The sequence below is a fragment of the Antennarius striatus genome, chromosome 8 (genome assembly GCF_040054535.1).
Source record: "Antennarius striatus isolate MH-2024 chromosome 8, ASM4005453v1, whole genome shotgun sequence".
Classification (NCBI taxonomy): Eukaryota; Metazoa; Chordata; class Actinopteri; order Lophiiformes; family Antennariidae; genus Antennarius; species Antennarius striatus.
Window position 1 is genome coordinate 16,881,373 of NC_090783.1, and position 18,280 is coordinate 16,899,652.

At 44.2% G+C, this 18,280-nt stretch overlaps 1 protein-coding gene across 9 annotated transcripts in view; it reads right to left on the reverse strand.

The window, feature by feature from the left end:
• LOC137599806 (regulating synaptic membrane exocytosis protein 1-like) overlaps nucleotides 1-18,058 on the reverse strand; it is a 51,358-nt gene extending 33,300 nt beyond the window's left edge. For 8 of the 9 annotated variants that reach the window (XM_068320962.1, XM_068320958.1, XM_068320959.1 and 5 more), the window contains exons 1-2: nucleotides 17,706-18,058; nucleotides 7,601-7,814 (exon numbers count right to left, since the gene is read on the reverse strand). In XM_068320962.1, coding sequence (XP_068177063.1) covers nucleotides 7,601-7,814; nucleotides 17,706-17,872 — 381 coding nt within the window. In that variant the 5' untranslated portion in view covers nucleotides 17,873-18,058. Of the gene's footprint in view, nucleotides 1-4,102; nucleotides 4,121-7,600; nucleotides 7,815-17,705 lie in introns of those variants that run through there. The other variant, XM_068320965.1, reaches the window with a different exon arrangement.
• Nucleotides 18,059-18,280: the final 222 nt, after the last annotated feature.

Genomic DNA, 18,280 nt, shown 5'->3' on the forward strand with positions numbered 1-18,280 from the left:
GGGGGATTGTATTAAATTGGTCAGGTTACTGTAAACCACTCAAAATATGTAATCCCTAAAACCAATAGAGGGGCAGTACCGGTGGACTGGAGGGAATTGGAGACTCTGGGAAGTCAGGAAAAAGGAAGAATACCTTTGCATCCACTGTATAAGGAGGGCCAGAGATGCAGATGTGAGTCTTAAAGCAAGGAATGAGTTAGATTAAACTAAAATTAGCACCGTCATGGTCTGAACTGGAGATGGTGAGTGACGTAGAGACCAACATCACGGAAACTTAAGAACACACAAAGTGATAGTTGGCAGGTCTAAAAGCAGAAGTAGTGGGGAAATATGGAATTGTTGGTTCAAATTATTCCCCAGTTTGAGATGGTGTTTGATCACAATATTCAGATGACTCCTTTTAGAAGCAGCCCACCATGGAGTCCGGATCCATTTTGCTGCCTCAGGATATGTTTTGGAGCGTGATGCTCTGCAAGACTTTGTCTGTCAGCAGATATGTATGTATAACCAATTCTGCTTTCTATTCATGCATGGGTTCTCTCAGTGACATAAATACAATGTCGAGTGAGAACAGAATTCATTTAAACATCAATCGTCAAACTTTTCTCTTGTTTCGTACTTCAGAGTCCAAAGCATAGACTCCCCTCACGTCCAATCACTGCTGCAGACGAAAGACAGAGCCATCAGTGCAACAAAACGACTAAACGACTAAAGATAAAGCCTGTCCTTTAACAGTGTCTTGAGTTGACATTACATTTACCATCTAAAACAAACCATCACTTTCTTTTCTCTTTCTCACCTTATTTCCATCTCACTCTTCTTGTCCCATCACTGCCTTACTTTCCTTCCCTCTTCTTCTGTTATATTAAATTCTTTCATTTGTCACACTCATCCCTTTCCCATTATTTCCTCTTTCCCATTTTATGCTCATCCATCCCTTCTACCTCTCTGTCCTTTTTTCCTCTTCTTTCTTCTTCCCTCTCATTTCTCCTCTCCCTCCAGACTGGTTGTGACACACCTGGCTGACTTGACAAATGAAGACATCACACTGCTGTCACTCACACTTCCCTCTTTCATGCCCCCTTCCCATCATCTCCACCCCCATCAAGGTTCCATTCACCTACCGACTAAACCATAAAGATGTGTGTCCCTGCTGCAGCTCTGCCATTCTGTATTCATGTTGTACAGAATAAACTTCATGAAGACCTGCTTTCCTTAAATAGGCACAAACAGGTGAGGGCCTTAAGGCAACTGGGTAGCGAGGGGGTGGCGTTTACTTTCAGTGAGAATTAGAGGCATCCTTGCCTTCAACACACACACACACACACACACCAACAACATGACATATGAGGCAGAGCCGTGTGTTAACCGCCATCGTTCAGGGAACGGTAAATCGTGAACGGTGAGAAGAATGATGGCCACAAAAGACAATGCTCCATTTCCCCTAACAAGGTGGTAGATCAACTCCGAAAGCACTCCGAATGCATTCCGTGGTGAGGAAGGCAGAGAGCAAAGCAGGGCTGCTGTGGCTGTAAACACACAAAGGTTTTATATTTCTACTGTCAGGATTGTGGGGAAGACATTTTCTAGCCTCAGCTGTGGAAATGTCAGTTTCCCCAGTTGCTTACAGAAATAACAGTGAAGCCTGTGACACAATGACCAATCCTGAGACTCAGCTACCAGTTCTTTTCACCTTCCTCTTGGATCTAGCGCCAGCATCACCACCTTTATAATTATACATGCACATTTTACAAGATAGATCTACAACCACATCACGGTGGAGGAGGAAGATTTGACGCTTCAGGAATGAAACATGCTGCTGGGTACCAAATCCTGGAAGGTTGAATCCGAAGCAACACTTCTTAAGACGTTACGACGGTGTGTGATGTGTGCTCTCTTAATTTGAATCCAAACTGGCTGAGGTGCAAATAGTAAGAACAGTTCAGACCAGGTCTTCCTTCTTTGAAACCATATGAGTGTTATGACATTTTCAAGGACTTATTTTTATGGATTTCAACAAAATTTTGTAGAACGGTGGTGCTAGAGACGGGACGAGATTAATTTTTGAGTCTTATATATGTATGGTGTGTCATGGCGTCTTTATGGTGCCTTTTGTGTTCCATTCCATGCTCCTGTACCACTGGTACAAAATCTTTTATAGCCTTCTTCAGTTGCACAAGAACTCCAAAGGCCATGGACTGAGTTAACCTGCAAAAAACATTTTCAATGAAAAACCTCACTGCAAGAAGTTTCAGATACTGAAAGATGAGGTCAGGAAGCGTTTTATTGTTTAAATGTTCCTGACATAATGCATCGCATGTCTGCAGTTACATGGTGGTAAGAACGTAGATGTCCACAGATGTACAGAAGACCGACATGGAAAGAGGGGGATGAGAGTTAAAGAGATGCTCCAAAACAATGAGCCACTACAGATAGAGAGGTATACAAGAAGAGAGGAGTGGAGTCTGAGGAGGGGCAGGACGAGGAGGAGGAGGAGAGAGCTGCAGATTAGTCATCTAGTACTGAGAAACATGATAAAGATTATGCAGTGCATCCTCCTTCCTGGTAAAATGTGCAGTGTCAGCTAGATGGAGCAAGTGAACACGACTAGAGCTGAATCCGTGAGAATCCAACTGTGTGTGTGTGTGTGTGTGTGTGTGTGTGTGTGTGTGTGTGTGTGTGTGTGTGTGTGTGTGTGTGTGTGTGTGTGTGTGTGTGTGTGTGTGTGTGTGTGTGTGTCAGTGATAGACTGTGCCAGTCCAGAAAAAAGACTTCAATGTACTTGTCTATCACATATAAACGCGACTGTCTCTACTGTGCCTGTATACTAAACTTGCTTTTCAAACACTACATGTTTCTACAAAGAGTTAACTGTAAATGTGTATCCTAGCTGCACCATAAAACAAGGTTTCAAATCACTGGGGAACATTCACTCCTCTATCAGCCATCGATCGAAGATATTTAGTCTGGTTGATTTTTGGCAAAAACTCATATTTTCAACAGAGTTTAAACAAGATATTTCAACTCTTCTGCATGCACTAACAGACAGTCACAGTTTGCTCGCTAGCATAATTATCAGTTCCAACAACTTATTAACTAATAATAATAATAATAAATATATAATAATATCAGTGACACATAATGCTCCATTACGCAAACCACTTGTGTCCTCAGGGTCTGTAATGGTCTATAATAGTACTTTTTAAACAAAAGGTCCATAAACTTGTGACATTAACCACAATCAATGTGTTGGTGGCCTCAGAAGAGTTTGAATAAAGATACATATGAAACTCCCCAGCGGTCAGGCAGGAGAGAGGAATGAAGGGAAACATCTTCTAACCCTTGACAAAGGTCCAGTTGCTTCAGATTCAACCAAAAATGTTGTTTAATCTATCTCCTCTTTATGAGCTGTTATTCCAGCAGCTGCGACTCAACCTGTGTTCCATTTCTCTTTCTAAAAACGTAAAATATTGGGTTCTTACTTCTCACCTGGAAAAAACAGAAACAGTCAAATCATCTGTCTGACTACCTTCAAAGTCTCAGCAATGCCCTGAACTGAAATTCAGGGCATTGCATGTCTCTTCATTATTATAGAACTTTAAGGACAGCAGAAACACTTTGGGGATATTTTACAGTGACCAAGCATTACGGAGAAGTTGTGTGGAAACAAAGTGCAACAAATATCCTGAACCGCTCCCATCTCCCCGTGGCCAGGCTGCTCTGGTCTCAAACACACAGGCTGTGAAAACATGTGTCTCAAACGCCAATCCCCCATCCCCATTTTTCTTTCGATGATTTATTCCAGTTGCCACTTCAGCGCAGCCACGGGAGGAGGGGGTTAGGGTGGGTCGGACACCACTGGCTCATGCTCACCCTATGCCATCTGACTTTCAGGGTCTGCGTTCATTCTCAGTGTTTACTGAGAGTAAATTACTAAGCACTGATGTAGGATCATCTGCCAGCTCCACTGGGACCACTTCACCACAATAATCAGCGAGGCAAAAGCTCCTGATTAGATATTTTGAATGAACACAGACCCAATGTGAAGGGTTAACAAATACAGTGACCCATGCAGGAAAACCCATCACCCAGCAAGCCTTACCCTGTCCTTCACTATGAGGCACTTTGCATGGGAAGGAAGCAGACAATCAGCATAGAGTTAGTCAGGGTTTACACTGGAGAGAAAGTCTTCTGAGGTCACTGTGGTACCAGAGGCTTCACCCCACAGGCCGCACTAAACACTTGTGCAAGTCAAAGTTAACAGAAACTGTGAGCTAGCCTCTGCTCAGCCAGTCAGAAATCAAAAATGTGGATTGGATAAATGCCTCCAACCCAATTTGCTGGTCCGGCCAAAGTGAACAACACAAGCTCACAAATGTGTTACGTCACCCTTTTAGGCTAGAGGTCAACAGACCGGAGAAGCCTCAGCTCGAGATATGAAGACAGCATTCTTTAAAACATCACTTTCACAGCAAAGAGAGAACACAAAAAAAATGCTAACCACTTTGTCCTCCTTTGTGGCATGCAGTCCAGGTAGCCGTAGGGATTGAGAAAAATGAGGGTGAAAGTGGAACATAAGAGGAAAGGGGTAAATGGATGAAAGGAACGTGAAAGATATAAGCAATAGGGATGGGAAGAGGGTAAATTTGTGAAATGGGATTTTGGATAGGTTGGAAGGAAAAGAAGAAAAAGAAGATGTAGTGCAAACATTTGTTAATAACATTCTGCAGCATTAATATTTATCATATTCAGTGAAGGAGTGTGAAGGAAGAGACGACAGTATGAGAACATACAACCCCATTTCCAAAAAACTTAAGATGCTGTATTCATTTTAAATTGTTGAGACAGTGGCTAAAAAAAGATGGAATAACGTGTGTAATGATGGAAAAGAAAATAATTGATGGATGTTTCAAAACTGATTAGGTTAACTGGGAGCAAGTTAGTAAAATAATTGGGTATAAATCACTGAAAACGATTTAAAAATAATGTTTCTCAAAGTAAAACTGCAAAATAATTTATGGATTTTGGGAATACCCGGACAAATCTTGCAAAACAAAGAAGAATGTAGAGTACTGAAAATGACTGAAGCGTGATGAAATGTAAAATTTGACAGAGGAGACCTGGAAAACATTCGACTTTGAAATGACAGTAATTGATCTCCTCAGTTCCAAAAGACTCAGAGTGATGTTAAAAAAAAGAGGCCAAGCAACACAGTGATAAACATGACCAAACTTCTACAAATGTGTTGCTGCCATCTTCTTCTGAATCATTTTCAAACACATCTGAAGTGTCGTGTTGTGCTACTTACAATTCCAAAAACGGAGTTTTGGCTTTTTTTGCAAACCACTGCGTAGTCTTTTAACATTTTACACATACTTTTTTGGAAATGGGTTTGTATGTGACCGCTGACATTTTAGGCTGTAGCAACATGCATGACCCGGCTTGGTATGACCTTGGCGTGACTCATGACCCGTGACAGCATTAGTGTCTGTCACAGCTCCTCAGCACAGAAAGGAAACATGAAAAACATTCCTACACAAGCATTAAAACCAGTAAGTGCACAACCCTCACTGCGTTATGAATATAGAAATGATTTGTGTTTTATTCTCTTAAATGACATTTACTGTTGTTATAATTGCATTCACGCTCGGCACTCGTGTTGTTTCGTTGGTATGTTTAGTGGATGATGATAAATGGGTGAAATTCTAAACGTTTGATTGGCTCTTCTGGACTGATTTATGAATAAGCTGTTTTTTATCTTGTGTCTTGATACAATATAAGGGATTTATATTGTTGTTAAGTATTAACCAAATGAAACAGGCAGTCTAATGTCGTTGCTGTTGTTCTTAACTGTGTCTGTGGCTAATACCCTGATTGCTCATATTTCAAGCTAAATATCTTGAGTCCCTGATTTGGGATCCTTTTTCATGAACCGGCCTCTATTCAAAACTAATTGAATAGTCCTAAATTATTCCAGTGAAGGGTCAAATAAAGAGGGTTTTGATTTAGTGTTAAAGTTGAACGTTCCCTCATTTATATTTTTAGAACCAGAGGATAAAAGGGAATCAGCTCGAAATGGTTTCTGTACTTCATTTTTATTATTATTATTTGATGAGTTAATGTAAATACAAAGCGGTGAATTATATTAAGACAAAGCCATCTCACTTCTTCTCACTTCTTTTCTGAGTAACGCGTTTGAGAAAAAGGCCGCGGGTTAAGATGTAAAAGAGATGAAACAACACATTTCATTTCATTTGTCCTGGAGCAGGAGTTTTGTTGGGTGGCGTGAGAGAATGTTAGCTGGACACTGAGTACCTAAAGATAACCTAACTGATGAAAGTCAAGACAAGCCAAAGACAACAGAACCGACCCATGTTGGGGGAGGAGGGGGGTGACTGACGATCAGAATTACCCCAACATCCAGATAGAAGAAACCTCCTATTCTGGCTTCTTTTGGAGTGAACTGAACAAAGCAGAAGGAGGACGTCTGGTCAGGGGAGAATTTCCTGTTTCCATCCCTGTCTTCGTCCTCACTATAGAATCAAGAAGCAACGCTCCTGTTGCATAGCAACAAGGACAGCTGGAGTTTATTAGCTGATACGTAACTGTAAAATTGTTGTGATAAAAGCTGCATTGATCGAAAATGATTATTAAAGCTACTAAAACTAGCAATCTATTTTTATTTATTTTGAATGGAGCCTGTTGTGAGAAGAAATTAAAGGCCTTATCTTACCTCCTCTGTTGATAACCTGAGACAGAGGCACGAAACCAAAAGAGCTTCATTCTGATTCATCCCTCCCACACACACACACACACACACACACACACACACACACACACACACACACACACACACACACAAACGACAACGAGAACTAACCATATCTTTTCATGTCACTGTATATCGATGAACGGCTCGATCAGCAGCGACCAGTGGTATCTGGTTCAGTATCTGTACCAATAAGATCCTGATCGTAACCGGTCCTCCGTCTAGGGACTCTTGTTAGCATCAAACAAATACCAAGGGGTTTGTCAATTTTGGGGTAAAGGTTTATGTTTTTTGTAGCAAACTAAAAAGAGTTGTTTAAGAATCTTTCTCTTTTTTTGCCAAATAACTGCATTATCATTATCAATTCTACAGACGGTTTTCAGTATACGTTTAAAAACCATTTCTCACCCCGATGAGGGTACAAGAATGTTTGAGTCTGCTAGTTTTTTGTCACTGCTACTGGTCTTGGTTTAAATGTGTTAACTATTGTTGCTGTCTGACATACTTGCATGGAAGCTGCAGTGCAGTCACAGCGGACTCAGGACGACACAGATGCTGAAACAGGTAACAGGTGTGAACGGTGTAACGGGTGCAACAGGTGTGCTTTCACATTGGTGCTGCAATCCACCAACCACAACACTGCAGACACGGGTTTAAAAGTCGGGTCTCTGATTACGGCCAAAGCCATTCCGTCAACACACTTTGGTCTCACCAAAGTGTGACCAGGAAGTGATGAAGCAGACGGTAGCAAACACAGAAGCTGAAGGACCAACTGAACGAGAATGAGGTGAGGAAACGTCAACGGGAGAGGTCAGAGGTCAGGTTCCTCACATTGTTGGAGCGCAGAGACACCCGCCCTCCGCAGCGGGCGCAGAATTTGGTCTGGCAGTAGGAGCAGAGGTGGCCGCAGCCGTCGGCGAACTTGGTCTTGCGGCATATCCCACAGGTGGGCGCGTCGTCTTTCTGCTGGGTCTGCTGGCGCCGCGTCTCCGCCCCGATGCGGCGCACCTCCTGTTTGTAGCTCTCAAACTGCTGATGCAGTGTTCTGAGATGAAGGGAGAGAAAAAACAACGTGATAATTAGTGGTTTGTCATCAGACAGACTTCTTATGACATGAACTTTAAACCTCGGAGAAGCTTTGACGGATCTCACTGACGGAAAAACCCAGAAATTCACAAAAGCCAATGAATGAACGACTTTCTAAATAAATAAAGAATTAAATAATAAGGCAGACACAGCAGGCCAGCACAATAATTGCCAATGAGAGCACCGCTTTCAAATAAATGATAGACGCTAAAAGAGTCGGTTGTGCTCTTTGCGGATCCAAGCCATCGTCCCAGGATGCCTATGATGGAAATAACCCAAGTGCGAATTGCAAATCAGGCCATGCGAAAAGCACCCAGTGTTGTTTCAACAGAACTGTCAAAGGAACGTAGCATTAGCATACAGTAGCTATTTTTTATACAGTAGAGGACACGGGAAGACGGGATGGAGATGACTTTGTCATCGTTTTGTGCCCAATTTGCTCTTTTGAGGAAGCGCAGAATCTTTGCTAAGTCCCAACAAGCAGCACGGTAACTCCAAAACTTTGTCTGCAAGTCAGAAGGCTTTTGCTGAAGTAAACAGTCAAATGTTGACAGATTGATGAATCTCTTTGATTTCTATTTTGAGAAGGAAAACCTTCAATGTTACATTTTTTTTCCCAGAACCAAGACAATATAGTAATATAGACCTAAAAATAATATAGACCTAATATAGACCTAAAACTACCTCGCCTGGGTCTATCCAAAGACTGTCATCCTTTGATGTTCATCAATACAATCGTCGAAAGCATGACTCCTGACCTGCTGTCAACAATATCTAAAATGAAGGGATGACTGTCTGAAACAACAAGCTGTCTAAACAAAATGTTCACACAAGATCTGAACTCCCTAAGAAAATCTTTCATAATTCATCCGGTCCATCACTTTAGCTGATGTCAGCTGTACATTCGTCCACACTAGTGCCTTTCTAGCTGTCTCTGGATAGTGCTGGACGCACAGAGCTGAAACAGGGAAGACTGGGACACAAGTTTGTGTCATCACATGTCCGGACCTGTCATAAACTATAATAAATGGACATTCAGTTTGACAAATAATAAGCTAAAGACATAAATTTGTTCAAATTAAAACCAGCACGATATTCACGTGACAACGTCCTGACCACTGACAGCAATGGGAGTCCAGCGGCTGAGCTGAGCCAAGACGCCATGGGAACAGCTGACAGACACAGAGGGTGCACAGCCGGTTGCCATGGCAGCACTGTGGCGTCAAAACCTGGGTGTCAGCGGGTTTCAGTGCACAAGCTGTACCTTTACTTAGAGCTGCAGTTTCATCACTTTTCTATCACGACTACACATCCAGGAAGCACGTACTACTACTAAAGCTGCACAAGGCAATTATTTTAAACACACAAATACAGCTGTTGTCATTCAAAATCAGAAAGGAGTGCTGCATCGGTGAGGAGAGCCTCATCTAAATCTGGCCATGTGTCGGGGTACGTGACCCTACGATGAACCGGGGGCTTGTACAGGGTGTATCCTGCTTCGCACATGTGCCTTCCATGCTTTACGCCATAATTGCATCGACTAATATTGTGGATTGACACACTGCGTAGCCAATTAGAGAGCAAAATTAAGCAGCTATTCCCGGCATTGGGTATGACTGAACACAAAAGGTTTTACTGCTGCAATATCACACTGTCTCACACCATTAGCATGTAGCCCTGCTGGCAATGTCCTGAGAGTCCAGTTGGTGTGAACCAGACGAAGTCTTCCTGGTCAGCTAGTGAGGCAAATGTGGGCTAACAAAAGAGCATGGTAACACACACCCGAGCAAAAATAGACAACTAGAAACTATGAAAATGACAGAACACCCACGTTTCTCCGTCTCCCTTTCTCTCTCTTCTTCTCTTTTATGCTCCTCCGTCTGTCTTCCCTCTCTCCACCAGTCGCCGTGTGGAGCTGTTAATTAGCATGGCTATGAATACACTGATCAAGGATGAGGAGAGAAGAGGAGTTTGGTGTGCATATGCATGTCGTTCTGCACTATTTTGGGCATAAGCAAACAAAATCAGTTTCAAACAATGGCTGTGGATTTTCTTCAGTGAAATGTCAACTGTTCAGATTTCATAACTAGATATATTTGGATACTAAAGCTGCTTAAGTAGGCTAGGTTTAGTTAATTTAGGCAAAAGTTTATTTTATTCACAACATTCACTTGTTTGTTGCATGTTTTTAGTGGTCGAAGGAACCTGGAGGGAAACCAGGGAACTCCTGCGGGCAAAATAGTAAGACGGAATGAAAAAGGTGAGGAATGTTTTGACACAACCCACACTTCCCCCTATCAGAGAGGGAAAAATAGATGGTCTGCAGGGAGGACGAGGAGGAGGAGGTGGAAAGAGAACATGTGAAAAAAGAAAGGCTGGACAAAAAGAGCCAAGATGGAAACGAGCGTGGGCCAAATAATAGAGGATAGAAGCTGGCTGATGTATCCAGAGTCACTCACTGAAGAGAAAGTGAGATGGGGATGGTATGAGGAGGAAGCGGAGTAGATACAGCTGATAAAAACACAAGGTCAGGCGTCAACTATAGCTAACTAATAGTTCTTTAGTCTTGATTACTGTCAGGACTAATCGATAATTTGATCGGCCAATAAAATGTCAAAATATTACAGATTCATTTCTACAGTGCAAAACCAAAACACTTCATTATTTTCATCGTAATATCTTCACGTCGTTTTATTCTCATGCTAAGCAAATGGAGCGAAAGATGAAAGAGAGATAGACAGGAAGAGAAAGAGAAAGGCAACAGATGGGTGATTAACCAAAGGCAAACATCATCTTTGTTCTGGTGTTTGCCTGAAATCATGCTATCCATGACAACATTTACACATTCTGCTCCCTTTACTGTCAGAAAGCTATGAAACAGTTCCAATGTCACAATATTAGCATTAATATAGAGCCCAGGTGGCCGGCGTTTATCCAGCAATCCCTCAGTCTGGTTCATCCTTCCCGGTTTAACTGGGTTTGATTCCTAGAGGTAAGTCACACAAAACCTAAACCAACCCCCAATCAAAAGGCAAATACTCCTAAAGCAACTACAAAGATATAAAATATAGAGCAGAACATGCATTTCAGCTAATGGATTAGCTGTATTTGATCATGCACAACTTGTAGCTTTGATTGGGTGGTGGTCAATCCAATTACATCCAGACACATTTCTGTTGGCGCCCCTTCTTTTATAAAAAAACAACAACAACAAAAAACACACACAAAAAAATTAAAAGAGATCTCAGAATGAGGTTATAATGCATTTGCTGCCTGATATCATTTTAACTGGTCTTTTATGAGCTTACCATAACTTGTTTACCATTAGACTGGCCTGGACTATGACTGGTCTTCAGTACAATTCATATAAAATACTTCTTGTTCTGCTCTTTGGCCTTCCTTCAGACACCTCTCATAGCCAGAGCCTATAAATTGATGACTAGTTGTATTGATGCCATCTCTACATTGCCCATATCATACAAACAGAGTGCCTTTTTGGCATAGACTCCTCAGTGTTTATGTCTCACCACCACTCCATCAGCTCTTCTTCAAGCATTTCTCTTTCTTTTCTATTTACTGTAGTCTCTTGAATTCTTTCTCTATTTCCTTTACATCTGTTCCACTTATGTCTAAAAGGTATCGAACGCCTTCAGTTCACTGGATTACACTCCGTCCATGCCTGCTGACTGACGATGCTGCCTTCGTGATTGTTGTATATTTCAGGTTCCTGCTGCTATGGCCTCTCTGAGATGCAAACAAATCACATGTGGCATGCAAAGCCTTTGACCTCACACAGCCAGCTGGGAGATGTATAAGCCACGACTCGAGGTTGGTGGAGTAATTGTGGAGCGATTATATGGACAACCTCTAATCCCCTCATTTTATTCTAGCAGACTCAGCAAGAAGCACACTCCCCCTCCACCCTCTCCACCTTCTTCACTTGGTTTTCCATTGGCCATGACAACCTGCGCACACATTGAGCTACACATTAAAACAGTGGCTGTGCTGTATTGTCGTTAGGTCAGATCCGCTGCTAGCTTCATCAAGCCGATGAAGTGGAGATACACAAAAAAACAACATATAATATAATATGTTGTGTTTCTTCACAGTTGGACACAGTCAGAATTATTTAACGCCACTTAAATAATCATACGGGGACTGTGTTCTGAGCAGCGGCTGGTGAAACACGATATCGGGTACGGCTTCTTGGGATGTCGTCCCGTCACTTCCTCCAACCGCAAACACAGAGGTAGAGGGTGGGAGGAGGAAAGCTGTAGAGAGCCTGGTCAGCCCAAGTAGAATGCATTCTCATTAAACTTTAATGCTGGGGAGGTCTGGGAGCACTAAAGAGGCTCACTCAGGTCTCTCAACACACTCACTCAGAGCCCCACCCAACTCGCACACTGCAAGTCACCATCGTTTCCCGTTGTGGAAGACCATGTCCCACTTCTCCACTGCATTTTGTCCCCAGTGTTACCGTGGCTACTGGTTAACCCGATCTCGAATCAGTTCAGGTGTTTCAACACACCCTCACAATACTGGAGGTCCTTGGAAAAATGTAACACTGTGTGCAATCTTTCCTTGAAGTCACTATAAGAAACCCCAGCGTCTCTCCAAACCCCCCAAGTTTGGACACCTTTGCAACAGAAAGTAGTGGATTGAATAAAACTTCCTGGAAAGTGCACAAGAAGAAAAATGTCCATCTCAAGTATGGCACTTCAGCTACGCCAGACGACCTCATCAGTGGGGGTGTACATTAAAAACGATGATTTTATTTCCCCCCCCCAAAAAAAAAAAAAAATCAGGCTGTTTGATCTGGAAGTCTAGAAATCAGCCAACTCTTGAAAAAACTCTCTTAGCGCTCTTAACGTTTCCCATCGCTGATGCACCTGGTGAGATGGTGGATTTCCTCACCTGGGGCCCCTCGAGTGTAGGATCGCCAGCGTTTTTCCTTCTTCAAGGTGATTTGGGCACACTCGCTTTTGAGCTCTTTTGATTAAAAAGGAAAGCATGAGCATTTAATCCAGCACACTCCTAACACATACACACACACACGCACACACACGCACACACACACACACACAGAGCACACGAGTTCACACTTTCTCCAGCTGTCTGGAATAGGAGTGGAAGCTTCCTGCACAAAAGGACAAACTGCACAGCGACAAAGGCTTTCTGCTGCCTTCCTCCACAGACAGAGAAAACAGCAACACCATCTGGGTTATGGGTGCTGCACTGCTATGCACATGCTCTGAGAGATACTGTGTGTGTATGTTGTGTGTGTGTGTGTGTGTGTGTGTGTGTGTGTGTGTGTGTGTGTGTGTGTGAGTGTGTGTGTGTGCGTGTGCGTGCATGTGTGTGAAGTTAGGTGTGTTTGGATTCTGAGTGTGTATGTGTGCACACACAAGCCACCTACATTACATAGGAGTGAACAGCGTGTTCTCATTGACATTGGAACACATGATCAGACACATGCACGTCCACACACACACAAATAATAATCTAGCCATGTGGACAAAGTGAGTAAGATGTCACATTTCAGTGTGTAATTAGCGGAACTCAACGGTGGACTAAATGACACAGGTTAACACACACACACACACACACACACACACACACACACACACACACAAACACACACACACACACACAAAATAAGGTTGAGAACATCAGCAGCAGCCGGTGAAATGAATATTTAAATATTTCAGGAACTGCTTCCAAGTTTGTGCTATTTTCAGACCTGATCCATAATTCAACATTAGCATTTTCTAAGAGAACCTTGAAACTCTTAACATCTGCTCAGGAAAACGTTCCTTTTCCTCCCAGCTGTAAGGAACCGCCTCAGGTTCAGCGGGAACTTTTTCCTAGAGTCAGTATTTGGCAATCTGACATAATCTGCTTCTGTTAAAATAAGAGGGGAAATTCAATACAGGTCTTTTTAATCCTAACCCCTGGATTTTTGAAAATATGAAGCCTGTTGCTGCTGCCGTTATCAACTAGTGACAAACCTGACGTTATTTACAGGACAGAACAAAAGGAGAAGAGAAAGAAAAACAAGCTGTTTGAAAAAACACATCTTTTGTCCAGAACCGATGAGAATGGAGGGTAAAAATTCATTAATACTGATTTTTCTTGGGTGCGTCTTACATAAATCAAATCACATGTTCATTTGCATTTACATTAATCAGGTATTCCTATGAATTTTTAACATTTGGCCGTTCTTATGGTTATTTATTAAGATAGTACATGCATGGACTGGAGATCTGCTGGGGTGGTACCAGTGTGTCATGTACTACTTTATGTGATGTTGGACGTGCCTGCCCACCGTGTGGGATCTAATGGGATCTATGACCTATTGTGCAATTTCTGCACTTCATTCATGCTCTTGTGTGATGAATGCTGTGTTGTCTAACTGTGATAAGTCTATTCTTGTGTAATGTATGTTGTGTGACTATATGTGTACTTAGCAGAGGTGAATAATTTCCCTTTAGGATTATTAAAGTATTCTTCATTCATTCATTCATTCATTTATGATATCTTTGACTAGCACTGCCTCTATTTGCAAAGCACTCTGGGACTTTCTACCACTATATTCTACTACTCTGTTTTGAGTCTGCATTTGTACACACTTCATTTAGAGGGCTAGGTGACCACGACCCCTCCATCCCTGAAGGAAACGGGAGCCACCACGCTACATGGAAGGGCCGAGGGGGAGGAATGGGATTAGACTAGAGTCCCAGATCACAGCGGAAATCAAGCTGCTTCTATAAATAAAAACCTACTTTTGACCTTGGCCACAAAACTACAAATGACCTCTTGGCAGACAGAAGCTGCTACATCAGGAAGGGAGGTGTCGCCACCCTCTGGATGACCCCCAAGGATTGGGGAGCCCTGCTAAAGAGATTACTTGCCTAGGTGTGTGTGTGTGTGTGCTTGCGTGCATGTGTGTGTGTGTGTAAAACCCCTTCCCATTCTTGGACTACCCCTTTTTTCTCTCTCTTCCCCCTTCTCTAATCCTTTAAACCTCTAAATCCTCCCTCTTCTTCCTCCTTCTTTGCCCCATGTTCTGAGTTCTTCTTCGGTCCATCTGGTGTCAAACTACCAAACTCCAAAAAATATGTATGTTTTGTTACACAACACATAAAGGCTGGTGATAAATATTGCTGACACTAAAAGCCAGAAGTGATTCCCACTCCTTTTTAGAATGCCTTACCTCTAATAGTCTTTACTTGGTCTGAAGGGCTGCGCTGACATCAATGCGAGTGCTTGCATTAACTCGATGTAGCCTGTAGGCCCCGTGCTTTACATCTCTCAGCCTAAATCTTCCACAACCTCGCAGCACTGTGCGTCACTCTCTTACACTTTATTTCTATATTTACATTTATGGAAACCTCAAAGCTCCCGAGGCCGGATGGGAAATTGGAGACAATAGAAATAGGATTCCTAGAACTTCAACACCAGAGCATCTGAGAGATCGGCCCCTGCTGAGTTCAGTATTATCTTCTGTCTCCACACGTTTCAGCTGGCTGCCGCTAACTCAAACTTGTGTTTGTTGTACCGGACGTGGACAAAGTGTTACTTAAATGTGGACGAGCAAAGGAAGGCTCAGGTGCTGACTTCTCACAGCCCGACGACCGGAGCGAATGATTAGCCCGAAACCAGGTGCTTGGACTCAGGAGCAGATAGGGACGCCTGAGTTTCTGTCATGCCGGAGGTTAAACTCATGACAGATAAAGACCAGTATCAACACAACCTTATCACCACCAGCTGCTCAGGTCCCAGGCAATGCTTTAACTGGATTGGCCAGTCCTGACTGGGTGAATAGTCTTCATGTCAGGTACAGAATGTTCCATCCGGATGTAAATGTTCACTGCTGGGGAAAGGCATAGGTGGCTTTTGGTTTTCTAGATTTTAAGTGTGGTTTTACTGACTATAAAGAGCTGTTTGTGTAGAATTCAGAAATTAGGATGATTGTGGTTATATCAGATTACCAAACACATAGAGAGGTCACTCCTGAAGACAATCAAAGTCGAAATACAGCTTCACCATCACAAACAGCAGCACCTCATTGATCTCTCTTCTCCAAGCTCCTCTTTATTTGCATGGAAATCAATGGATGTCAACTTTAACAACAACAACTAGAAAGTGCAGACCTCTGCTGAGGCAAGTCAGTACCCTCAAGATGTCAACTAAACCTCATCAGGCGACTCCTGGACCATGAAAACTTACCCCTACAATCTGGACCTCTCTGGTTGAAGTCATAATCAGTTTGTACAACTCAAAACCTTCAGATCACTCCCCACCTGCTCCTGGTGTTCCTCAGGGCTGTATTTTGGGTCCCCTCCTCTTTACCTCATACCACTGGGCCTTGACATCTGTTTAACTGCATGTTTGTGTACCAACTATCCATCTGGCCTTGAAATTTCATTGTACCGTCCTCTGTGTGTGTATGATGACAAATAAAGAAAGTTTTACTTTTTTTGGGGGATGTTTAGGAGTACAGCCATTAATCCCTCTAACATCTCCTCGGTCTACGCTCCGGCCTCGTCAATGATCAGTCGGCCGATGAAGCCATTATTGACCGAACCTGAGCCGGTGCCTCCTGGAACATTAAATACATCACTTCCTCTCAAGGGGCCCTGAAGCAGCTCTCACCCAGCCTTCCCTTAGACTGCAGTCAGGGAATGAAAACAGCCATTAGCATGGAGGGAAGCCAGGGTTCTGTTCTACACGCCTTCCATGGCATCATGAAGCGCCAACGCTTGGTTCAGTGTGGGCTCAGGTGGCTCTGGGTGTGTGCGTGTTTGTGTGTGTGTGTGTGTGGGGGGGGGGGGTCACACTGATGGTGGGAGCTCCGGAGGGAATCATACGTGGGAATCTGACTGTCACTGACAAATCACGTTGTATTTCTCGTCCGTATCGTCCGGCCTGTTGAGATTTCCAAGCCACATCCCACCACCTTCCTCCTCCTCCTCTTCACCGAGGAGAGCACACACTGTACACACCGACCTCGCCACAGGGGTTATTGAAAGGTTTGTGTCGTCCCTCGCCTGTCAGCTATAATGTCATCGTTATTGTACGTAGCGATCCCACATGCGCACACACACACACACACACACACACACACACACACACACACACGCTCAATCTACAGTGATGACGCTGCTCCATCCTGCATGTGTGTGTGTGTGTGTGTGTGTGTGTGTGTGTGTGTGTGTGTGTGTGTGTGTGTGTGTGTGTGTGTGTGTGTGTGTGTGTGTGTGTGTGTGTGTGTGTGTGTGTGAAGGGAGAAATCAGAGCCGTGCAAACTGAGGGCCGGGGTGGAGTCCCCATTGAGGAAAACGAGTGGGTGAAGGATGATGCTATGATTCATCCTCATCACCCCCCCACCCCCCCACTCACCCCCACCTCCGGAACCGTACTGTCACATCTCATCCTGACGGCCCTACCCGCACCTGTAACACGTTTGACCCCGTTTCGGGTCATCTCTGCGTACCCCCCCCCCCCTCCCCTCCACTTATTGATTCCATTTATTCGTCGATTCCTGCCGCGTCGCGCCTGGGGAGGCGACGGGTTGTGTTTGTGATGACGATCACTGCTTTGGGAAACACACACACACACACACACACACACACACACACACACACACACACACACACACACACACACACACACACATCCTGAGCCGTGGGCACATCGCTGTGGACGGAGGAGCGCAGGAGACGCATCACCTAACGGGCACCGGTGTGGTGGGCACGCCGGGTCGGAACGGGCAGCGTCCGGCTTCTTTTCTCCTCGTTCTTATTTCAAGAGAAAGAGAAAAAAAAAATAGAGGAGGTGTTGCTCTTACTTTAGCATGGCTTGTTCTTTGTCCTCTTCTTCCTTTTGCCGAGCCATCACTCCCATGATGATCTTTCTCTCCTCCTCGGTGAGATGGCTGAGGTCCGGTAGATCCGGCATCGCTGGCGGCGCGGTGGGTGGGCGAGGGCCACCCTGGGGCCCCACCGAGGCGGACATCTTTTCCACCAGCACCACCCCACCTTCTCCTCCTCCTCCTCCTCCTCCTTGGCGAGTCGTTTCGGCAGACAGCTTTCCCGGAGCGTTTCCGAGCCACGCCTCACGACGCGCTCCGCGGGCAGAGCGGCAGCCGCGGCCCCGACGAATGGCGCAAGCCGCGCATGGTAGCCGGAACCCACGGTTGGCTTTTGTTTGTCCTCTCTGGGTGTTTCTCCCACAGCACGCTCGTCACCGTCCCCCCCCCTCCCACCCCCCGCCTCTCCCCTCCGCCACCTGGAGTCACGGTGAGCCCATATCCGTTTTCCACGCCGGGAGTCGAGTCGAGCGGACCTTGCGCCTGGATCACTGGATGGTGTGTGGTGTCGGGCTGGAGTGGGATGTTAGGGCGGCTCTCTCTCTCTCTCTCTC